Source organism: Alosa sapidissima, chromosome 19 (genome assembly GCF_018492685.1).
Source record: "Alosa sapidissima isolate fAloSap1 chromosome 19, fAloSap1.pri, whole genome shotgun sequence".
Taxonomy (NCBI): Eukaryota; Metazoa; Chordata; class Actinopteri; order Clupeiformes; family Clupeidae; genus Alosa; species Alosa sapidissima.
The window spans coordinates 14291327-14309164 of record NC_055975.1 but is presented as its reverse complement, the minus strand read 5'-3'; the positions used below and the strand labels follow the sequence as shown (position 1 = coordinate 14309164).

At 44.9% G+C, this 17838-nt stretch overlaps 1 protein-coding gene across 12 annotated transcripts in view; it reads left to right on the top strand.

Annotated features, from left to right (window-relative positions):
* The first annotated feature begins 10935 nt into the window (after positions 1 to 10935).
* Positions 10936 to 17838, top strand: part of stxbp5b (syntaxin binding protein 5b (tomosyn)) — a 41491-nt gene continuing 34588 nt past the window's right edge. For 7 of the 12 annotated variants that reach the window (XM_042072926.1, XM_042072925.1, XM_042072918.1 and 4 more), the window contains exons 1-2: positions 10937 to 11429; positions 12934 to 13031. In XM_042072926.1, coding sequence (XP_041928860.1) covers positions 11289 to 11429; positions 12934 to 13031 — 239 coding nt within the window. In that variant the 5' untranslated portion in view covers positions 10937 to 11288. Of the gene's footprint in view, positions 11430 to 11557; positions 11700 to 12153; positions 12224 to 12933; positions 13032 to 17838 lie in introns of those variants that run through there. The other 5 variants (XM_042072917.1, XM_042072916.1, XM_042072927.1 and 2 more) reach the window with 3 other exon arrangements.

Sequence of the window (17838 nt, the reverse complement as noted above, 5' to 3'; positions counted from 1 at the left end):
TCACGCTTCACTTGGTGTCACAATGTATTTGATGCACTTTCATCATCGCATGTCCTTGACCTGGTGTTCCCGATACCTTTCTTCAGGTGAGGCTTTGGTTACCTGCTGGGCCAGTCGCCTTGCCCTGCTAAGTCGGTAGATCTGTTTCACTGGAGATATGAGAGATTGCAGACTTTGTGTGTTTGTGGGGACCGGAGTGAACTCAGGCTGGTGATGATATGTGTTGGTGTTAGAGTTACCAAGACTGTGTCCGGCACATTCTCTCCACTGTCACCTCTCCTCTCTCTTGGACAGTTTCCATGGAAACACACCCACTGTTTTTCCTCCCTTCTCAGAAGGTATCGTAAGAAAGCATGTTTGGGCTTTTTGATTAGGATTCTCTCCGCCAATTAGCTCCGGTACTGAAGTTTTGTGTGTTTGTGTGTGTGTGTGTGTGTGTGTGTGTGTGTGTGTGTGTGTGTGTGTGTTTGATGGCAGACAGAGGCGTTGTGTAGTTGTGCGTTTCAGTGTCTGCCACACAGATATAAATGAGCTCATAAAAATATGCACTAATTCCAGAAGTTTTAGTCGGGATCCTTAGACAGGATAAGCTATCGGGGACAGTAAATGTGTAATGAAGACTAATGTACCCATTTCAGTGAGCCATGTGCGAGAGGAGATGCCTTTACTGGGGAAGACATATGCACACACACGGGCGGAGTGACCCTACTCCTGGAGTGTGATTGGTTGGGAAGGCTTGTGGTAAACGTCATGATTACTTAATGAGAGTGTCTGTGTGCGTGTGTGTGCGTGTGTGTATGTGTGTGCGTGTGTGTGTCTTCATGCGCTCTGTCTTGAATCCTGAAATATACATGCACTTGGAAAGGGGTGCCTGAAATACTGTAAGAATGTGCTGTCAATTCCTGCCGGAAAGAATTGCATTAATAATAGCTTCATCTCATTACCAAACACTTGAATACAAAGTAAAGTTTTTTTTTTAAAAGAAACACTGCTATTTGTGTTTTGTCCTTCAAGGTCAAGTCTATTCAGGACAGTGTCCCGAGTTGACAGTGTGCGCCACTGTGCAGCCAAAGCCAGTGTTTCCCCATGACTGCTATGAAAACAGACATGGTGAGATCTGAGGTGGAGGGAGGAACAGGAAAAGCCGAGTGGAGGAAGGCCAGTGGCAGCTCTGTGACTGCCGGGGAGAAACAGCTTCATCCTGTTTGTCCAAGACAGGACAAGGCTCTTTACTGGCACAGGCTGTCCCTGCCGGCGGTGCCTTTGTGTGGGAAGAGAGTATAGTGAACGGGGGGGGGGGGGGGGGGGGGGTGTTGGTGGTGAGGGCCTGGGGTTTGTCTCTTAGTCGTGACACATGATTAACACTGCAAGTACTGTGCCCGGCATTGCTAGCACCCACAACACCGCCGCCTCCCCATGGGTCAACTTCCTTACTGTGAGACCACAACAGGAGCCCACACATCAGAGGAACTGCTGTGCCTCTCGTGCGAAGCCGCTAGCTTGACCTGCAGACCACCCTCCTCACAAATAACCACTGGAGACAGTGGAATATGATCATCATAATGATAACTCCTTACGTAACTGACAGCGTTTCATTACATAGTCAGATGATTACGGACCCGTAGTTTTTGTTAGGAGTGGAGTGAGTGAAGTTTCATCACTACTATGTCTGTTCCTCCTCCATGGGATCCTTCAGCAAGGCACAGAGGGGGATGACTTTTGCTCACTCAGGACACGGTCAAGACACGGTCAGATGTTCCCTTTAACTACTCAGGTGACCGTAACGGTCCTGTGCCTATAGGGAAGCCCGGAGGATATTGATTGCGGCGCTGGCGTCCCCGAGGGTCACTGGTGACCCTGCTGCCGAGGGTTGGACATGTGACGCTAACAGGAGGTGACAGCTCGGTGGAAAACAGTCCTGTCCAAACAGAGAACCGTTTCCCCTCGACCCTCGACCAACAACAGTGCATATACTTTAGAGAGGAAGTGCATCACAGCCTGTGATGATAGGAAAAACTGTTAAAATATGGTGAACATGTTACATGTGGAATCCACCGACAATTGGCTGTATACTGGTAGCTGTGGTTTACCGGCACAATTAAGAATATCCAGACCCTTTTCCTTAATCCTTCATGGTTGTATGGTTCTACATGGTTGTACAGTAGTGTCTATTTTGTCGACATCATCTCATTTGCTACTTTCCAGAAGATAATAAAGCAGAAATATTCCTCCATTCATTATTTAGCGCCGAGATTTCCCACCACCTCAGCTGGGAACCCTCAGCTGAGAAACAAAAAGTGAATTTTTCATGAATGACAATGAATGCAACACACTGACATTATAGGAGGAGGAAAATGAGGAGGAGAAAGAGATAGGGAGAGAGAGAGAGAGAGAGAGAGAGAGAGAGAGAGATAGAGGAGTGAGCAGGAAGAACAGGAAACACTTGAGTGAAATAAAATGGGAATTGGTTGAAATGTGACGGCAGTGTCCTGGCCGCCACTGTCTGGGTCCTCTGCACCTCTATCTCACCCTCCACCGCCACCTCGCGCCACACACACCCTCCCACCCACACACCCACCCCGTCGTGTCTCCTCCAGGTCTGTGTTGAGTGCACCTCTGCCTTTGTGTTGACAGCGCACACCTTGCGGGCATGGCAGACAATAGCGTGGAATATTCATGGCCTCTCAAACGAAAACGGCTCATCCCCTCCTCACTCCTCTCTCTCACAGTGCGGCAAGAAAGAGGGATGACAGAGTGCTTTTATCTTAGGCAAGTTCTCTCTTTCTACCCCCCTCTCTCCCCATCGCCCGCCATCACCCCCTCCCCCCCCCCCCCTCTTTTTTTTTCTCTCCTCCGTGTCGATTGCAGAGAGTGCTTTGACAGTTCAGAGGCGCGATGGCCGCTCAGAGTTCATAAATGAATCACACTTCGGGGCGCTGGCTTTGAGGGGGAGAAGAGGAGGAGGAGGAGGAGGAGGAGGAGGAAGAGGTGAATAGGAACAGGGTTCAGCCGCCGTAAGGATGTGAAACTGATGCTTTGTATTAGCCACCGCGCTTTCATCAGTGGGAGAGAGAGAAAGAGAGAGAGGGAGAGAAGAACCGCCGAAGCAGAGCCAGAACACTCTGTTAGCGTTTTAACCGTTTCATGCTCTCCACTGGCGTCTGAGTCTCAGGGCGTTGATGGAGCCGCTGGAGTCGGTGTGCTCACCCGTATCTGACAGGACGAGCAAAGTGAGGAGAGGGATGAGGCACAGAGACAGAGGCTGGAGTAGGTGCTATACACCAGAACAGACAGAGACAAGGGAAGACCATTTATTATGAACAGTCTACTGTGGACGTTTGACCCATTTAGGCCAGTCATGGTCATATTATTAAGTCATAATTATGAAAAATAACGAGAGACATTTTTGCAACTCAAATGCAACACAAGGGATGTTAAAATTGCACCTGGCATTTGTGTGTGAAAGGCATGGGGAGGCTCTTGCCTGAGCAACCGTATGAAAATCAGTCTGCATAAACATGTATTCTAATGTTGTGTTCTCCCGATGGCCCCTGTTGGGTGGGCTAATGTGCAGTCACGTGACTGCGAGGTGCTGGGTCCTAAGTGAAATGTTTTACCTCACATCATCGTCCTGGCAACTGCTGCGTTCTGGCTGTGCAGGGTTTCTAATAAACACCTCGCTGTTGATTACCCCAATGGACGTACATACACAGCATGTCCACAGACACATACGCACAAACACACAGACATACACACAGACACAGACACACACACATACACACACGCACACGCACACGCACATGCACACGCACACACACACACACACAAACACACACACACACACACACACATATATATACATGGACACACACACAAACGCACACACATAGACTCACACACATATGAACACAAACACACACACACTCTCTCTCTCTCTGTCTGTCTCTCTCTCACACACACATACATACACAAAAACTCAGAGGGAGTATACCCCCCATTCATCTTAATCCACACAACAGCTTCCAGACTAATAAACAAAGCAGCATGGCAGGAAGCTCACTGTGAGCAGTGCTGACACACTAACAAGTAATGCACACCTTCCCCCATCCACCAGCCACCCATCCCCACCCCATAACACACTCTGCTTCCCTCCCACCAACCTCAGCATCCCGCATTCACTCCCTGACAACAGAAACATCTTCTCTTCTTTTCTCTCTGTCTCCACTCCATTGTTTTTTTTCCCACTGAAATTCATCCCCTCCCCGTGGGCCAGCATTGACATCGTTTGCCGTGCACCTTTTGTCAGACAGAGTTAGCTGCGAGCAGACAGAGAGAAGGGGACCAAAGTGAACATCTCCTTCCGAGCGCGTGCAAGTCACCAGTCTGTGACTTGCCGGGAGCCTCGCAGCAGCCAATCATAAATATGCCATCAGGTCTCTGTGGCGGCTTGATGCAGCCGCTCCCCTTCAGTATTATCCTAATGCATGCAGGAGCCACCGAGCATTCGCTAATATGATCTCGACTCGGCAAGCCGAGCAGTGGCTAATCTAAAAAGTTTTTCGCCTCCCAAGTTTGGTGAGCGGAAGTCATTTGCATTGGTGTCGTGCCACCAGGGAATATAAATGGGAGGGGTTTTTTTGTTTAAGAGGAGCAGGTGAGGGGATGCGTGTCCCCACACTCTTAGACGCTCAGAGGACTTTGATTCTCAGGTGAATCCTCACTGTCACCGCGAATTTGGCTGAGGGGGGATTAATTTGTTAGAAGCAGCACACGACTTCAAACAAACTCACAGCCAGTCTTAGGTTTATCTGTCTTAAGGTGACATTGAAGGTCACTGAAGGGCATAGTTGTTTTGATTGAGTAGGTGAGGGGGGTGGTTACATTTTTCATGATCTTGAGTGAAAGAAAACACATAAAGGAACACACACACACACATACTCACAAACATACACATGCATGCACACACTTGCAAACATGTTCTTCCATAATTCCTTGTTATCTAAAAGATCTAAAAAGGCAGAAAATAGATGTTTTCATGAGAACACAAGTCACCATGTTTTCGAAAGAAAAAAAAAATATTTTCTGAAAACAGAGGCATCGTTTCTCACAGCCCTGCTGTGAGACCAACAGGAAACTGTTTATACCGCAGACTCTGTGTAATAGTACATATCTTGACCCAGTTTTGGGGGATGCTTTCTGGAGGAAGCGCTTGGAGTTGCACCAAGCTCTCTGGCCCCCCAGAGGTCTGTGCCATATTGAACACTGAAGCCTTGGAATCGTTTATCAGTCGGGGCGGAGCTGGGAGGAGCTCGATTTCCTGTCCGAGGAGCCAGGGAGAGCATTGGTAAAAGATGGGCTCTCTTTTACTGAGTAATGTCTCATCCCTGGTCATTGCTTATGTTGAGCTTGATCTGCATGCTGCCCGTGGAGACTTGAGCCATGCCACAACTGTTTACTGCATTCATTATGAACTGGGAAGTCTCCCGATAGGGATTAGTTTGAGTCGCGGCCGTAGCATGGACATACTCCAGAATGACACAGAAAGCAATTATCTGGTGTTTCAGGATGTAGAAAATGCACTGTACCATAGAGGAGGAAGAGCAACAAGATCTTTTCCACAAATGTTGAAACAGCTCCCTATGTGGCTTCCATTCTTATACCTTTTCAAGTAAAGCCAGGTGATCTTTATGTAAACAGTCCTTTTTTTTGTCAACACAGAACACATAAACCACTCCTCATATCCCGCTGATTTGTTGACGGTCCTCTGCTGAGAGGTTCCAGGCTATACTTCAATGAAAACAAGCTCCTGAGAGAAACAGACCAGCAGCACCAGACACAACAAGCAATACTCTCTAAAGCCTACCGCTGTGTGTCGGCCACCATGCCATTCTTCCACACAGAAGAGGGGAATCTCATCATTTCAGAGTAGTGTGCCGAGCTTATGCTGTCTGCTCTCAGGGGGCCTCACACACACTGCTCCCAGCCATCTGGCTCTTACAGTGGACAGGTGTGGACAGTCCAGTCCTGCCTAGGGACTCCAGAGGGGGTAGACAGGAGTGCCCGGCACCTACCTGAATGGGCTTGTTCTGACACTCTCTCTGTACCTAGAAATCATTCATCTGCTAATGAAAACAGAAAACAGTTAGGCTAATAGCAAAGCATATAAATGCTAAGTGTCCATAGGACTAGTTTCTCCTACACTGCCGTTCAAAAGTTTGGGGTCACTTAGAAATTTCCATTCCACTCCATTATAGACAGAATTACATTGTTTTTTTTTTTATCAGGGCAGCAGTTTTCAGATTACATTATGTGCTTACATAATTGCAAAATGGTTCTCCAATGTTTTCTGCAGTTAGCCTTTTGAAATGATATCAAATTAGTAAACAGAATATGCCTTTGGAACATTGGATGAATGGTTGCTGATAATGGGCAATGTAGATATGCATTAAAAATCAGCCATTTCTTTTTACAACAGTCATTTACAACATTAATGATGAAAACAAGGACATAACTGACCCTAAACCTTTGAACGGTAGTACACGGTAGGCTTGTTCTGACACTCTCTTACCAGAAATCTTTCATCTGCTAATGAAAACAGAAAACAGTTAAGCTAATAGCAAAGCATACAAATGCTAAATGTCCATAGGAATAAGACTCTCTAATTAAGTTCTGAATTCTTGAATGAATTCTTGTTATTATTTTTGTATTGAGTGGAGCTGTGCCTACTAGAGAGTTGAGGTGATGGAGCAACATAATGTGGGAGAAGTTACAGAAAAGGATCAGAGATCAGACAGATGTTCCACACAGAGAGGTGTAACATTACAGACACTGAAAAGAAGTAGTAGTATATTTAATGACAATGGGGTAGAGATACACAGAGAGAGAGAGAGAGACTAAGGGTGCACTCACAGACTCTAATGCTGGCTTACGTGCTCAAAACCTATAAATGACTGAAGACACTTGAAAAAAACAAACAGAGAAAGAGAGAGGAAGAGAGAGAGAGAAGATGGAGGATGTTCACACACTCCCCAGAAGAGAGGGGTCTGCTCATCAGAGAGAGGAGCTGGAGTGCCTTCACACACTTCCACAACATGAGTGATGATGACTCACCTGCTCTATGACTCAGCTTTGCTATGTCTGATGAGACACAAAGGGGCTCTTAATTGCTGTCCATGCACTAATAATTAAATGGAAAACAGTTATTAGCAGTCTGTTTAGAAATACTAAATTTATCTTGTTTAATAGGGATCTGTGCACATCAAAATGCTTCAAAGATTGTCCCTGAAAATCTAATTAGAAATGTATTTTAAATAAGCTGAATCATTGCATATTTTTAGAAATTCAACCAGATTTCTCACGTTGTGCATTTAATGGTTCAATTCCATTATACGTGAATATTGAGCCCTGAAGTGAGTTGAAACGAATGGGGAGGCTGGAGGGATATCTTCCCAAGCGTGGTGCTAATTTGGCTTAAAGTTGTCAAAACCAGACATGAACTCAAAGGTCTGAACCCAGCATGGGGCTGGGTAGAGTTTGAAGCTTCTCCCCTCGCTGCCAAATTGAGGGCTGCCTGAGCGAATGCGGCAGATATTCTTTCCGAATACCTGCCTGCCAAATGAAACATTATCTTATACTGGTGTGCGCTATGCCAAGCAAGTGTGCCAGAGCATGTATTCACTATAAAAAGTAGGGCTTTCTTGGGGAATGAGCCCTCAAAAAAGCAGAATCTCAGATTTATTTGGCACAGCTGCTTCTAAAAACAACAGCTCACTGCCCATAGAGCATATATATCTTTCAGTGTGAGAGCAGTGTGTGTGAGGGAAATAACTCTGTTGTCCCATCAGCGGACTCGCAGAAACACATCACCCTCACATTTCAAACATGATTTGGGTAAACAATGGTTGTTGTTGTTGTTTTTAAAATTTAGCTGTTGTTGAAGTGGAGGCTTGTGGCTTTGTTGTGCTGACATGGTGTATATCAGAGAGGGGATATTTTTGTCCACCCATCTGTTCTTTGCTGTCCTGTAGTCTTACTTTCCAGTGTCCTTGCTGTGTCTGGGGATGTGTTCTACATACTGCTTATGGTATCCTACTTGCCAAAATGGTTCGTTTACAAATCCTCAGCCCCTCGGTAATACATTCATGACTCATGGCCATTGACGCTTTATTTACTGGAGAAATTATGATCAGACAAAGTATCATTTTGTGTGACAAAAGACGTACAGGGACATGTGCTAATCTCAGGGATGCATAATAAATGTGGTACCTCAGTAGTCCAGGCAGCAGGAAGAAGAGTACTACTGCATGTCCTGTCTAAATGGCTGATGTGCGTTCCACAGGAACTGAACTGATGGAGGAAAGCTTGGGCTGCTATATATGGGTCCTTGCCCTGGATAAAAGCAGGTCTAGGTTGGATTGCGGGCAGTGCTTAACGTAACCAGGGCTTGAGAGAGAGAGAGAGAGAGAGAGAGAGAGAGAGAGAGAGAGACACTGGAGAATGAAGTTTTCCAGTAAACCCTGATCTTTTAAACAATCACCAATAGGATTTGCTGCCAAAAGTAATCAGATTCAGTACATGAACCATTAAAACCATCATCAGTGCCCTGTATGCCTGGATATACCGTAAAGATGCCGTGGTGTCATATTCATGTCCTTAATGTGAATATCTGTAATATCATAGATGTTAATTAAATGGGCAAATGAAGTAAAGTCAGTAAAAATGATATTCAAATGTGTGTCACAATGTGATGTTCCTATGATTCATGCAGAACGTACTGTTTGTTCACATGTTAGTGCTGTCCATACATTATGAAGCACATACATAAATCATAGAGCTGAGTTCATAGAGGAGACAGAATGAAGCTGTTTGTGAAGCAATACTGCCATCTAGACATGGGTCAGCTCTTAACTAGCGGGACAGGCACACAACAGCCACCACTATTTACTATAATTGGATGACAGGGTTTTGACAGATAATCATCCTACTAGATTAAATCAGTTGTTATACTGTGAATGACATGTTTACAATTCCAGGAGCAGGTCCATGTCTATTGTTCACACATGACATATAATTTAATACATAATATGCTTTTGAGCATCTCACAAAAGGCACAAGTCAGTTGCCAAGATGGCGCGTCACAGTGTATAAAAATGGCCTCAGATATCGTCAGGATGCCGTCACAAAGTCTGTAGCGTTACTATGTGAAAACAGACCAAAATAGAGGTGCTGATGAGCAACGTGGAGCCTTGCTAACTCGGAGGCTGGACTCTACAGGCTGCCCGGGCGAGCTGCGAGCTCCTCTCTCTGCCGAGACCGGCAGGAGTGTGTGTGGGGGGTTACATATGGCACCGAGTGGCCCGGGCACAAGCACCATGCCAGCCCTCATCCGGGTCCGGCGAGACGTGTGGTGGCCGGCTCCGTGTGTGTTTTGCACGAGCAGATGGCGGAGGTGGAGAGGCAGGCGGAGGGGAGGAGAGGAGTGGCTCTGCAGCAGCATGGGGGGGGGGGGGGGTTGTGTGTGTGTGTGTGTGTGTGTGTGTGTGTGGTGGGGGTGAAGAACTGAGAAGATAGGTAGGAGGTGGAGGAGAGGAGGTAAGAGGAGCCCTCAGATCAGCGGTGAAGCCTTTAATCAGACACTGCTCAGCTCCCTGCCTCTCAATGGAGCCATTCTCTCTTGCAATCCATCCGCTGAATGACTTCTGTTTGATGCAGCTGCCTGACAACCTGCTCATTCAGGCACTGCCATCTAGTGGTATCTGGAAAATAAACTGGAAACTCAGAGCTACACAAATTGATCAGCTACCCTAAAGCTGACCTTTTTGCTAAAATTCCTGGCCACAATATTGCTGCAACTATCATATACTGTCACATTGCAATGAGTGTAACAAGGGAAATCAAGACTTGATTGAAATGGCAAGCTGTAACAGTGTAGGCCTAAGTCCCTTTTTTTTCAAGGTCTATAGCATGTTGTATGTTTACATAAAAGAAAAGCATTGACATGTTCTGGGAATTCCTTCCATGAACAGAACTGTGATGCAGAAGTGAACAGAACCCCCTGTGATGTAGAGAAGAAAAGAACCACCAGCTGAAGAATGTAGCCTATTAAGATGAAATATGGAAATTCTGCTACCTCAACTTTCGACCAGATACAAACAGTGGTCTGATTCTATTTTTGCGGTGTGTATTGTAATGCTGCAATATGGTCACTCACAGTTAGCAGAAATCAGTATGACTGATTCGATTGAGGAGCAAAAGTTATGTTGCACTCTGTTTACAGTACACTCTGTGAGTGATACAGGGCTAAAAGTGGAGAGGGTGTCATCTTTCGAACTCCGCCTCAATCACTGTGTGTGTGTGTGTGTGTGTGTGTGAGACAGAGAGAGAGAGAGAGGGAGAGAGAATGAGATAGAGAAACAAAGTAGGTGTGCTGACAACGACCCACTTACACATTATAATGCGTCCCTGGATGCCCCACTAGAAAGACCAGCTGATCTACTGGGAATGCACCCATTGTCTTTCTGATGTAGGGCTGGGTTCTCTTCCTGAAAGCAAGACCGAGAGGAATATTCAATGCACTACAATTATGTAATGACCTCAATAGTTGCACTCTAATATAAATCCGGTAGACATGCACATAATTATGTTCAGTTCACATATCAGAGGCTAAAACAGAAGCTTCATAGGTTCATTCTGCCTCATAGGTTGTAGCCTCCAGATTGAGGGATGGGTCCATGCAGCGTCTGAATATGTCTGAATACTTATTTATAGCCTACTTTTTTGTACAAAATATATGTGTGTGATTCAGTGCTATTAGTAAAGTGGACCATTATGAACAGGGATAAAGTTATTGAATTGTGTATTATCCCAGAACTGGTAGCAGAACAGGAGTTCTAGCGCCCCTATCTTACATCCGGGTGCCGCTCCGGCAAGACTCCGGCTGGCTGGCTGCAGCTCTGCGTTTCCGTGTTGGTTGTGGGAAGAGAGGGGGTTACAGAGAGGGGGTGAGATTGACTAAATCGGCTTGGATTACGCTGTCAATAGCATCTTTTCTATGGATGAGGAGTAGTATCGGATGAAGAACGCACCCGTTGTCAAAGAGGGAAACTTGTTTTTGGGTATATTTTGACATGGAGTGTGCCGTGACAACACCCCCTGACATGTGAGATTTACAGAGCAATATAGCTTGGTAGAAGACTGCGATTGTGTGGCTGTTGCCATCTCGCTTATCCATTTATGGTTGCTCATTTGGTCCAGTACTTGTCGCGATCCTCGTCTGTATTGGGGGAAAAATGAAGAAGTTTAATATCAGAAAGGTGCTAGATGGTTTGACGAACGTGTCATCCTCCTCCTCCGCATCACCTCAACCGGGAAACAGGGAAAATGACACAATTCAGGAGAACCTGCAGTCGGAGCATTTCCAGCTCTGCAAGGTGGGTTCTTATCACGCGGGGGGTCGCAGGGGTTGACCACGAGCAAATGGCACCCCAGCGGCCCAATATCACACTTTGGAGACCGAGTGTTCCGATGTATCCGATCCATGCAGTTAGAATAAAATTGAAACACACGTAGCAATCGCGCAAATGACGTCTCCGCCACATACATTAATTTCGTTTTGTGTGGATAGGCAGGTTGGTCCCAGTGACCAAGAGGGTGTGAAATCAGTCAGATAAGAGGCTTATTCTGTGTTTCCCAATGTGTTGGTAAGCATTAGCAAAATACATAGCTAGCTACCTACTGTCATAGTAGCCTATGCCATAGACTTGGCTGGCAAGTCGCGTTGACTAACGTTAGCAAATACGAAAAGTGACCTGATAGAAATGTTGCGTATTCATTCAACGGCATTAGCAGAGGTTGGCTAATTTGGTTGTCATTGGATGGGACTTGCAACATTGGCTACTGTAAAAAGTATTTTTATAGTAAATCTGTATTATGGTTCATAATTTCTATGCAAATTTAAGTTAGCTAGTCAGGCTAACGTCACTCACATCAGTTGCTTATATTGCATCAGAGGGCAGGATTGTGTTAATGCTATTCCGCTAAATAGCTAACTAGCTAGCAGCAGTAAAATCTTATTAAACCAGCTTCCCAGGCAGACCTAAGGTGACGGGGAGTCCCATTTCCATTCGGCTGAAGTGACTTGTCATCATATACTCAAAGCTACCTTGTGAGCTTCTGGACTTCACTCCCATAAGAGCGCTCTTAATTGTTTGTTCCCACAGACCAGATAATGTTGCATTTCCAGTTTGTAAAGGTGTAAAATGCTACAGGTTATTACGGGCCCTCTAATGCAAAGCTAGTTTATATGGTGTACAGCGGATGAGGGTTTGCTATTTAACCGCAAAAACAAGACATTCGTGTTGTCATGCGACAGCCTACGCAAGTGCTTGTAAGGTTTACATAGGCAGTCTGTTAAATGCTCCCATAATGATGACAGTCATTTGCAGCATAATAATTCTCTAAGGACGCACATTATCGGAGTAATTGCAATTGCCAGACTCTCTGTTCAATGTCAGAACAAATCAGCATTGTCTTCTATCAGTGTCATCAATCTCAAGAACTAACTTTGCCCTTTTATGTATGGAATAAAGTTAATTAAGTATCCAGATATCATTTAGTCCATGGCATTGATAGTTCTTCAGACTAAAGATGTTTCCTGGACAAGAATATCCAAAAAGACATGAATTGTCAGTCCTGTGTAGGCTACTAATACACTAAACATGATGTTTGTTATGCATTCAAGGAAACTTTTCTGTTGTTCATGCTGTTTTGGGTTTACATCTCTGTATTTTCAAAGCCTGTTTATCTACTATTTACTTTTTTATTTTATTCTATTTTTTAAGCCAACCTTGGTGACCTAGAATGTATTCAGTCTTTCTTTTTTCTGCTTTGTATATGTGTGATAGTTCTGTTGAATTGCCTTATTTTGCCTTGCAGACTGTGCGCCATGGCTTCCCCTATCAACCCTCAGCAATGGCTTTTGACGCTGTACAGAAAATCCTCGCCATAGGGACTCAGAGTGGAGCTTTGAGGTTGTATCCTTTTCTCAAAAAATAAACCATAAACAGTCTGTCTAACACAAGGTATGCATAATATTAACTGTTGTTTGAATATTCTCTTTGTCTATTGTCATAACCACCACACAAACGAGTTGTTGTAGTTGTGATGAAATGTCTGTTTCCACGTGACTTTGTGATGCAGTTAGACACAATGGTTTCTCACATTTCCACCTTCTGACGTGCAGATGCTTGTATTACGCAGTGGATTCCTCAAAGCAACAATGATGCGACACTGGAGGTTGACAAAGTGATTGATGGTACCACAGGGGCTGACCTCAGGGGACTCCTGCACTGCTACACTGCTACTGTTGTAGCCTGCAAAGTCCAGAGCCTAGCCTCAAAGCTAACCCTGAATGTAGATGATTCAGGGAGCGCTGTCTGGTGCTGTATCCTCTGGCTAATCTATGGGTGCCACCACCCTTGCTAGTGTCTCTGAGGTTAGGCACACTGGAGAACATGAGAACATGTCTCTGTAGGAAATCTACCTCTAAAGCCCAGAGGAGGTGGCTTGGCCTCTGAGACAGGGCTCTAGACTAACTTTTTGCACTGGTTGCACTGGTGCGCCTAACTTTTTTTCTTAGGTGCACCAGCACAAAAGTTAGGTGCACCCAACATGTTCAACCACATCGCATTTAACACCGCAGCAGGTTCACTTTTTTTTCCTTAATTACTGTCCTATAGGTTGTCCTATGACTATGATTTACAATTCTACAAGAAACTTAATGAAACTTAACTTAATGAAGTGTTGGTGCTTTAAGTGCTTCACTTAGCTGAAATTTAAACTTAATGTAATGCTCAATGTCTCACAGACTATCCTTCATGATCTTTAGGCCTTGGCTAAACCAGCTCGCCATGCTAGCATCTTCCATAGAAATGTATTTGAGCACAATTTAAAGAGATGTTCCATGAAGCCTGGAGGATTTTTATGTGATTTTGCAATGATGATTGCAATAATCATTTGACAGCCCCACAATGCAATTTACTTTTTAATTTTAGTATTTTTAAATTTTCAATAAGAACATCACTATGGTTAATGCAGTAACGAAATGGTAGGCCTATTATTATAGGCTATTGCAACGACTTGCCATGCTCGATCTAAATGTGTCCATTCAATTCACCGTACACAATGACCACAGTTATACATGCAGGGAATATTCGGGCTTTAAATGTAGCAGCGATATTCGGTTTGCACCAAATACCGGATTAAATTGATTAATGCCATCGGAATGAGTTTACACAACTCACGCGCAAAACGAATATTGCTGTTGAAAACCGGGTTACTCCCTGCATGTAACTGCTGTCAATGACGCACTCCTTTTCGGCGATATCTGTATCTCTGTCGTTCGGGAAGGCCTTGTATGCATTGTTCGCAATTTTAAGATGTCTTTTTATCTGCAATGACTCCTATAAATTTGGCGCAAGTGGCATTCCTGTACGTCGGGTTTACGTTCAAACTATTTTTCTGGTGAATAATTATTTCGGACTGAAGTTGGTGAAGGGAAGTTTCACTAGGCCTATCGTAGGCAACGATAAACTTGATCATCTTCTCGGGCTCGTCTGATCGGTTTGCTGCTGCCAGCCGCTGAAAGGCAGTGGGGAGAGGGGACATTTATCTCGGCCTATGTGACCACACTGTAATGCAACTACATCCACTCTGTTTATCTGACGGGTCTCTGACCTCTCTCTCTCTGCAGCACACGCATTTTCAAATGTACACACAGTCACTGGGCCACGGCCAATCAGAGGGGAGGTCCCACCCTTCACTATCTGTGATTTCTTTAAACCACGATATTGGCCAAATATGTGTCTGTTATTGAACCAAAGGTAGAGTTTCAATGCGGACACTTTTTCCTCTCTTGAATAGCTGGTCGCACCGGTGCGACCTCCGATTTTTTTTTAGTCGCACTTTTGAAAAATGAGGTCGCATATGCGACCAAATTGATCGCACTCTAGAGCCCTGCTCTGAGAGGCAGCCCTCTTGGGAGCTTGCGGCAGGGCAGGGGATGACTGATGGGAGCGGGCTGAAGGGAATAAACCCCTGATCTTGTGAGAATCTGAACGCGCTCTGCCACTCAGGCCTGTGAGAATCACCAAAGACCAGCACTCAGTGTTATTGGCATGCACATTATATTGACTTGGGAGTCTGCTGCTCGGCCATCAGATAGATGTCACAACAGCAGTGGTAACCGATACGATGCGTCAGTGTGTTGCCTCAGCCATGTGCAGGTGGAGCAGTTCTGCACATGTGTCTGTGTTTGTAGTGATGCTTAATGGTGGGTGTCTGCATTGTAGAAAAGTTGAGATTGTTAGATGTCAATTCTGGGGACTGAAACCCCTTAAGCTATGCTCACAAATTGGCACCAGTCAGCATGTATCTTGGGCTGTGTGTGTGTTTGGGGGGGGGGGGGAGGCATTCCAGGTGGAAAGAGCTGTGGGGGATACTGGAAGGTGTTGATGAGGTGGCCCCCTCTGTGCTCAGTCTGCGGTGAAGGTATCCAGCTAAGAAAGACTATGGATAACCTGGTTCTGCTGTGTGCCGGTTGGACCACTATTGCTCAAGGTGATTGGTCCTTTTATCTAAGGACAGACATTAATGGACTTCATTGGGCTGAGCCTTTTGAGAAACACTTTCACCAATATTGCTTGTTTAGCGGTAGAACTGTTTAATCTTTTGTTCTATAGTCCCAAGGGTTAGATGTCTTTTTGATGTGTCTTTATCATGATGCATGAGAGAGGTGGTTATTATGGTCCGCCACTGGTTTGACCCTGACATTTTATCCTTTAGTCAGTATTGATTGTTTGTTAAGCTGCACCTTTACTCCTGTAATATCAGTTCACAGGGACTGATGATGAGAAGCCTCCCTGTTTTTTTCTTCTTCTTCTGTGTTTCTCACAGTGATTATACCCAGTCCTGATCCTTTGCAAGCTGACAGGGAAATATTTAACCTCCATTGGTGCCAGTCTGAGGTTAAAAAGATGACCATTTTGTTTTTTGTTCAACCTCTTCTCTCTTACCTAAGCTGAATCCTAGAAATGAGTGGTTTTGCAGTACTGTGATGATCGTCGCTGGCTGGAGTCTCTCTATTTATTTACTCATTTGGGATCATTTGAAAACTGTTGATGGGTGTCATCCTGACTTGCAGCCGTGAATGCAGCTGTTTTCCTTGTGACTCTGATAGCACCTTCTTGAACACATGGCCCTGGACTCATTTAAACCGGTTTGGCTATTTATTATGTTGCCTGCTGCTAATATGCAACTTCTGTTGGTGTTCACCTGAGCAGAATGCTAGAGGAACCTTCCCTGGGTGGTGTGAATTATTGCGCCACAAAACCACATGAAGTGTTTCCTCTTTTCTCTGCAGTCACCCGCTGAGTTCTTCTTTGTGTGTGTGTGTGTGTGTGTGTGTGTGTGTGTGTGAGAGAGAGAGTCTGGAGTCTGTATTTCGTGGCTTCGCTGGAAAGCTCGGTGCTGTCAGTGCCTCGGACAGGCTAGCTAATGCTATCACAGGGTTAGTGTGCATGTGACTGCCTCTTTCCTGTCCCAGGACATTCCACAGGCACTGGGGCTGGCAAACCTGGCTCGTTAGAATCTCGTGATCAAGGGGCACTGAACCTGACTTTTGCTCCTATTTGCTACTCGCTGGCTCTTTTCATTTTCCCCTTGTTATTTTTTTCTCTTTTTCAGTTTTTCTGCCTTGCGTGTTTCTTACTTTGGCTGTGTGTGTGTGTGTGTGTGTGTGTGTGTGTGTGTGTGTGTGTGTACGTGTGTGTAGGCTCCAGGGCTCAGTAGTTTTACTCTGCAATTGAAGACAATTAAGCTGCCTGCCAAAGTCCCACTAAGTTTGTGTGTGTCTTAGGCTAAGGCGGAGGGTGCTTCTGCTGGAGTCTGGGTAGCTAGCTGGGTGACTTTAAGATGGCCATCTGAAGTTTAGTTGTAGAACGAGGAAGTTCCACCCAGTCTTGATAGCAAAGAGGAAATGAACGTCGTTATTATATCTCATCAAGTTACCACATGTCAAAAGGAAATGGTGCAATGTTGCATTGCGTATGCACAGACAGACACAAATGCCTTCACAGCCAGTGAATTTTCTGGTGATGATTGGATGAAAACGGTTTGCTTTTACACAAAGTACAGTTATTTATGTCTCCAAGTCATTTTTATTGAGTGGTTTTGAGTGAGATTGATTAGCCTGGTACAAAGACTATTACAGACTAAACCTTTATGAAGCTGTGTAGAACACAATATAAAATAGTAGAAGTAATTGATTATTCATATTGCTTGAATTGTCAAAGTAGTATCTGTTCCATGTAGGGCTTTTTGTAAAACGATTGGCCTAGGTTTACCTCTGTAGCACGTCTTCATTGTTAGCATCCCAGTGAACAGATGTTTATCAGACCACTGTGAATTCAGACCTGCACGATCATAATCTGTTCTAGTTAAGTGGGTAATATAGTCATCATCAGGTTCTTATTATGTGTACAGAGGTAAATACACATAAGCATGTCACAGTGCAACCTGATGAGTAACGCTATCCACCCCCATAGCTGCCACTTCAGCGTTAATCCGAGAGAGCAGAGCGTCCTAAGTGTGACACCTTTGTGCTCTCCTACATGGGATTTTATTAATAGACGTCAAGTGTTTGTGCATGAATATCGACAGCAGACAGCTGACAGACTGTCTCCTTTCTTTCTTTCTTTCTTTCTTTCTTTTGTATTTTTCTGTGCAAGACTTCATCTGTACAGGTGGTGTGTTTGTGTGAGTGTGAGTGCATGTCTTTGTGTG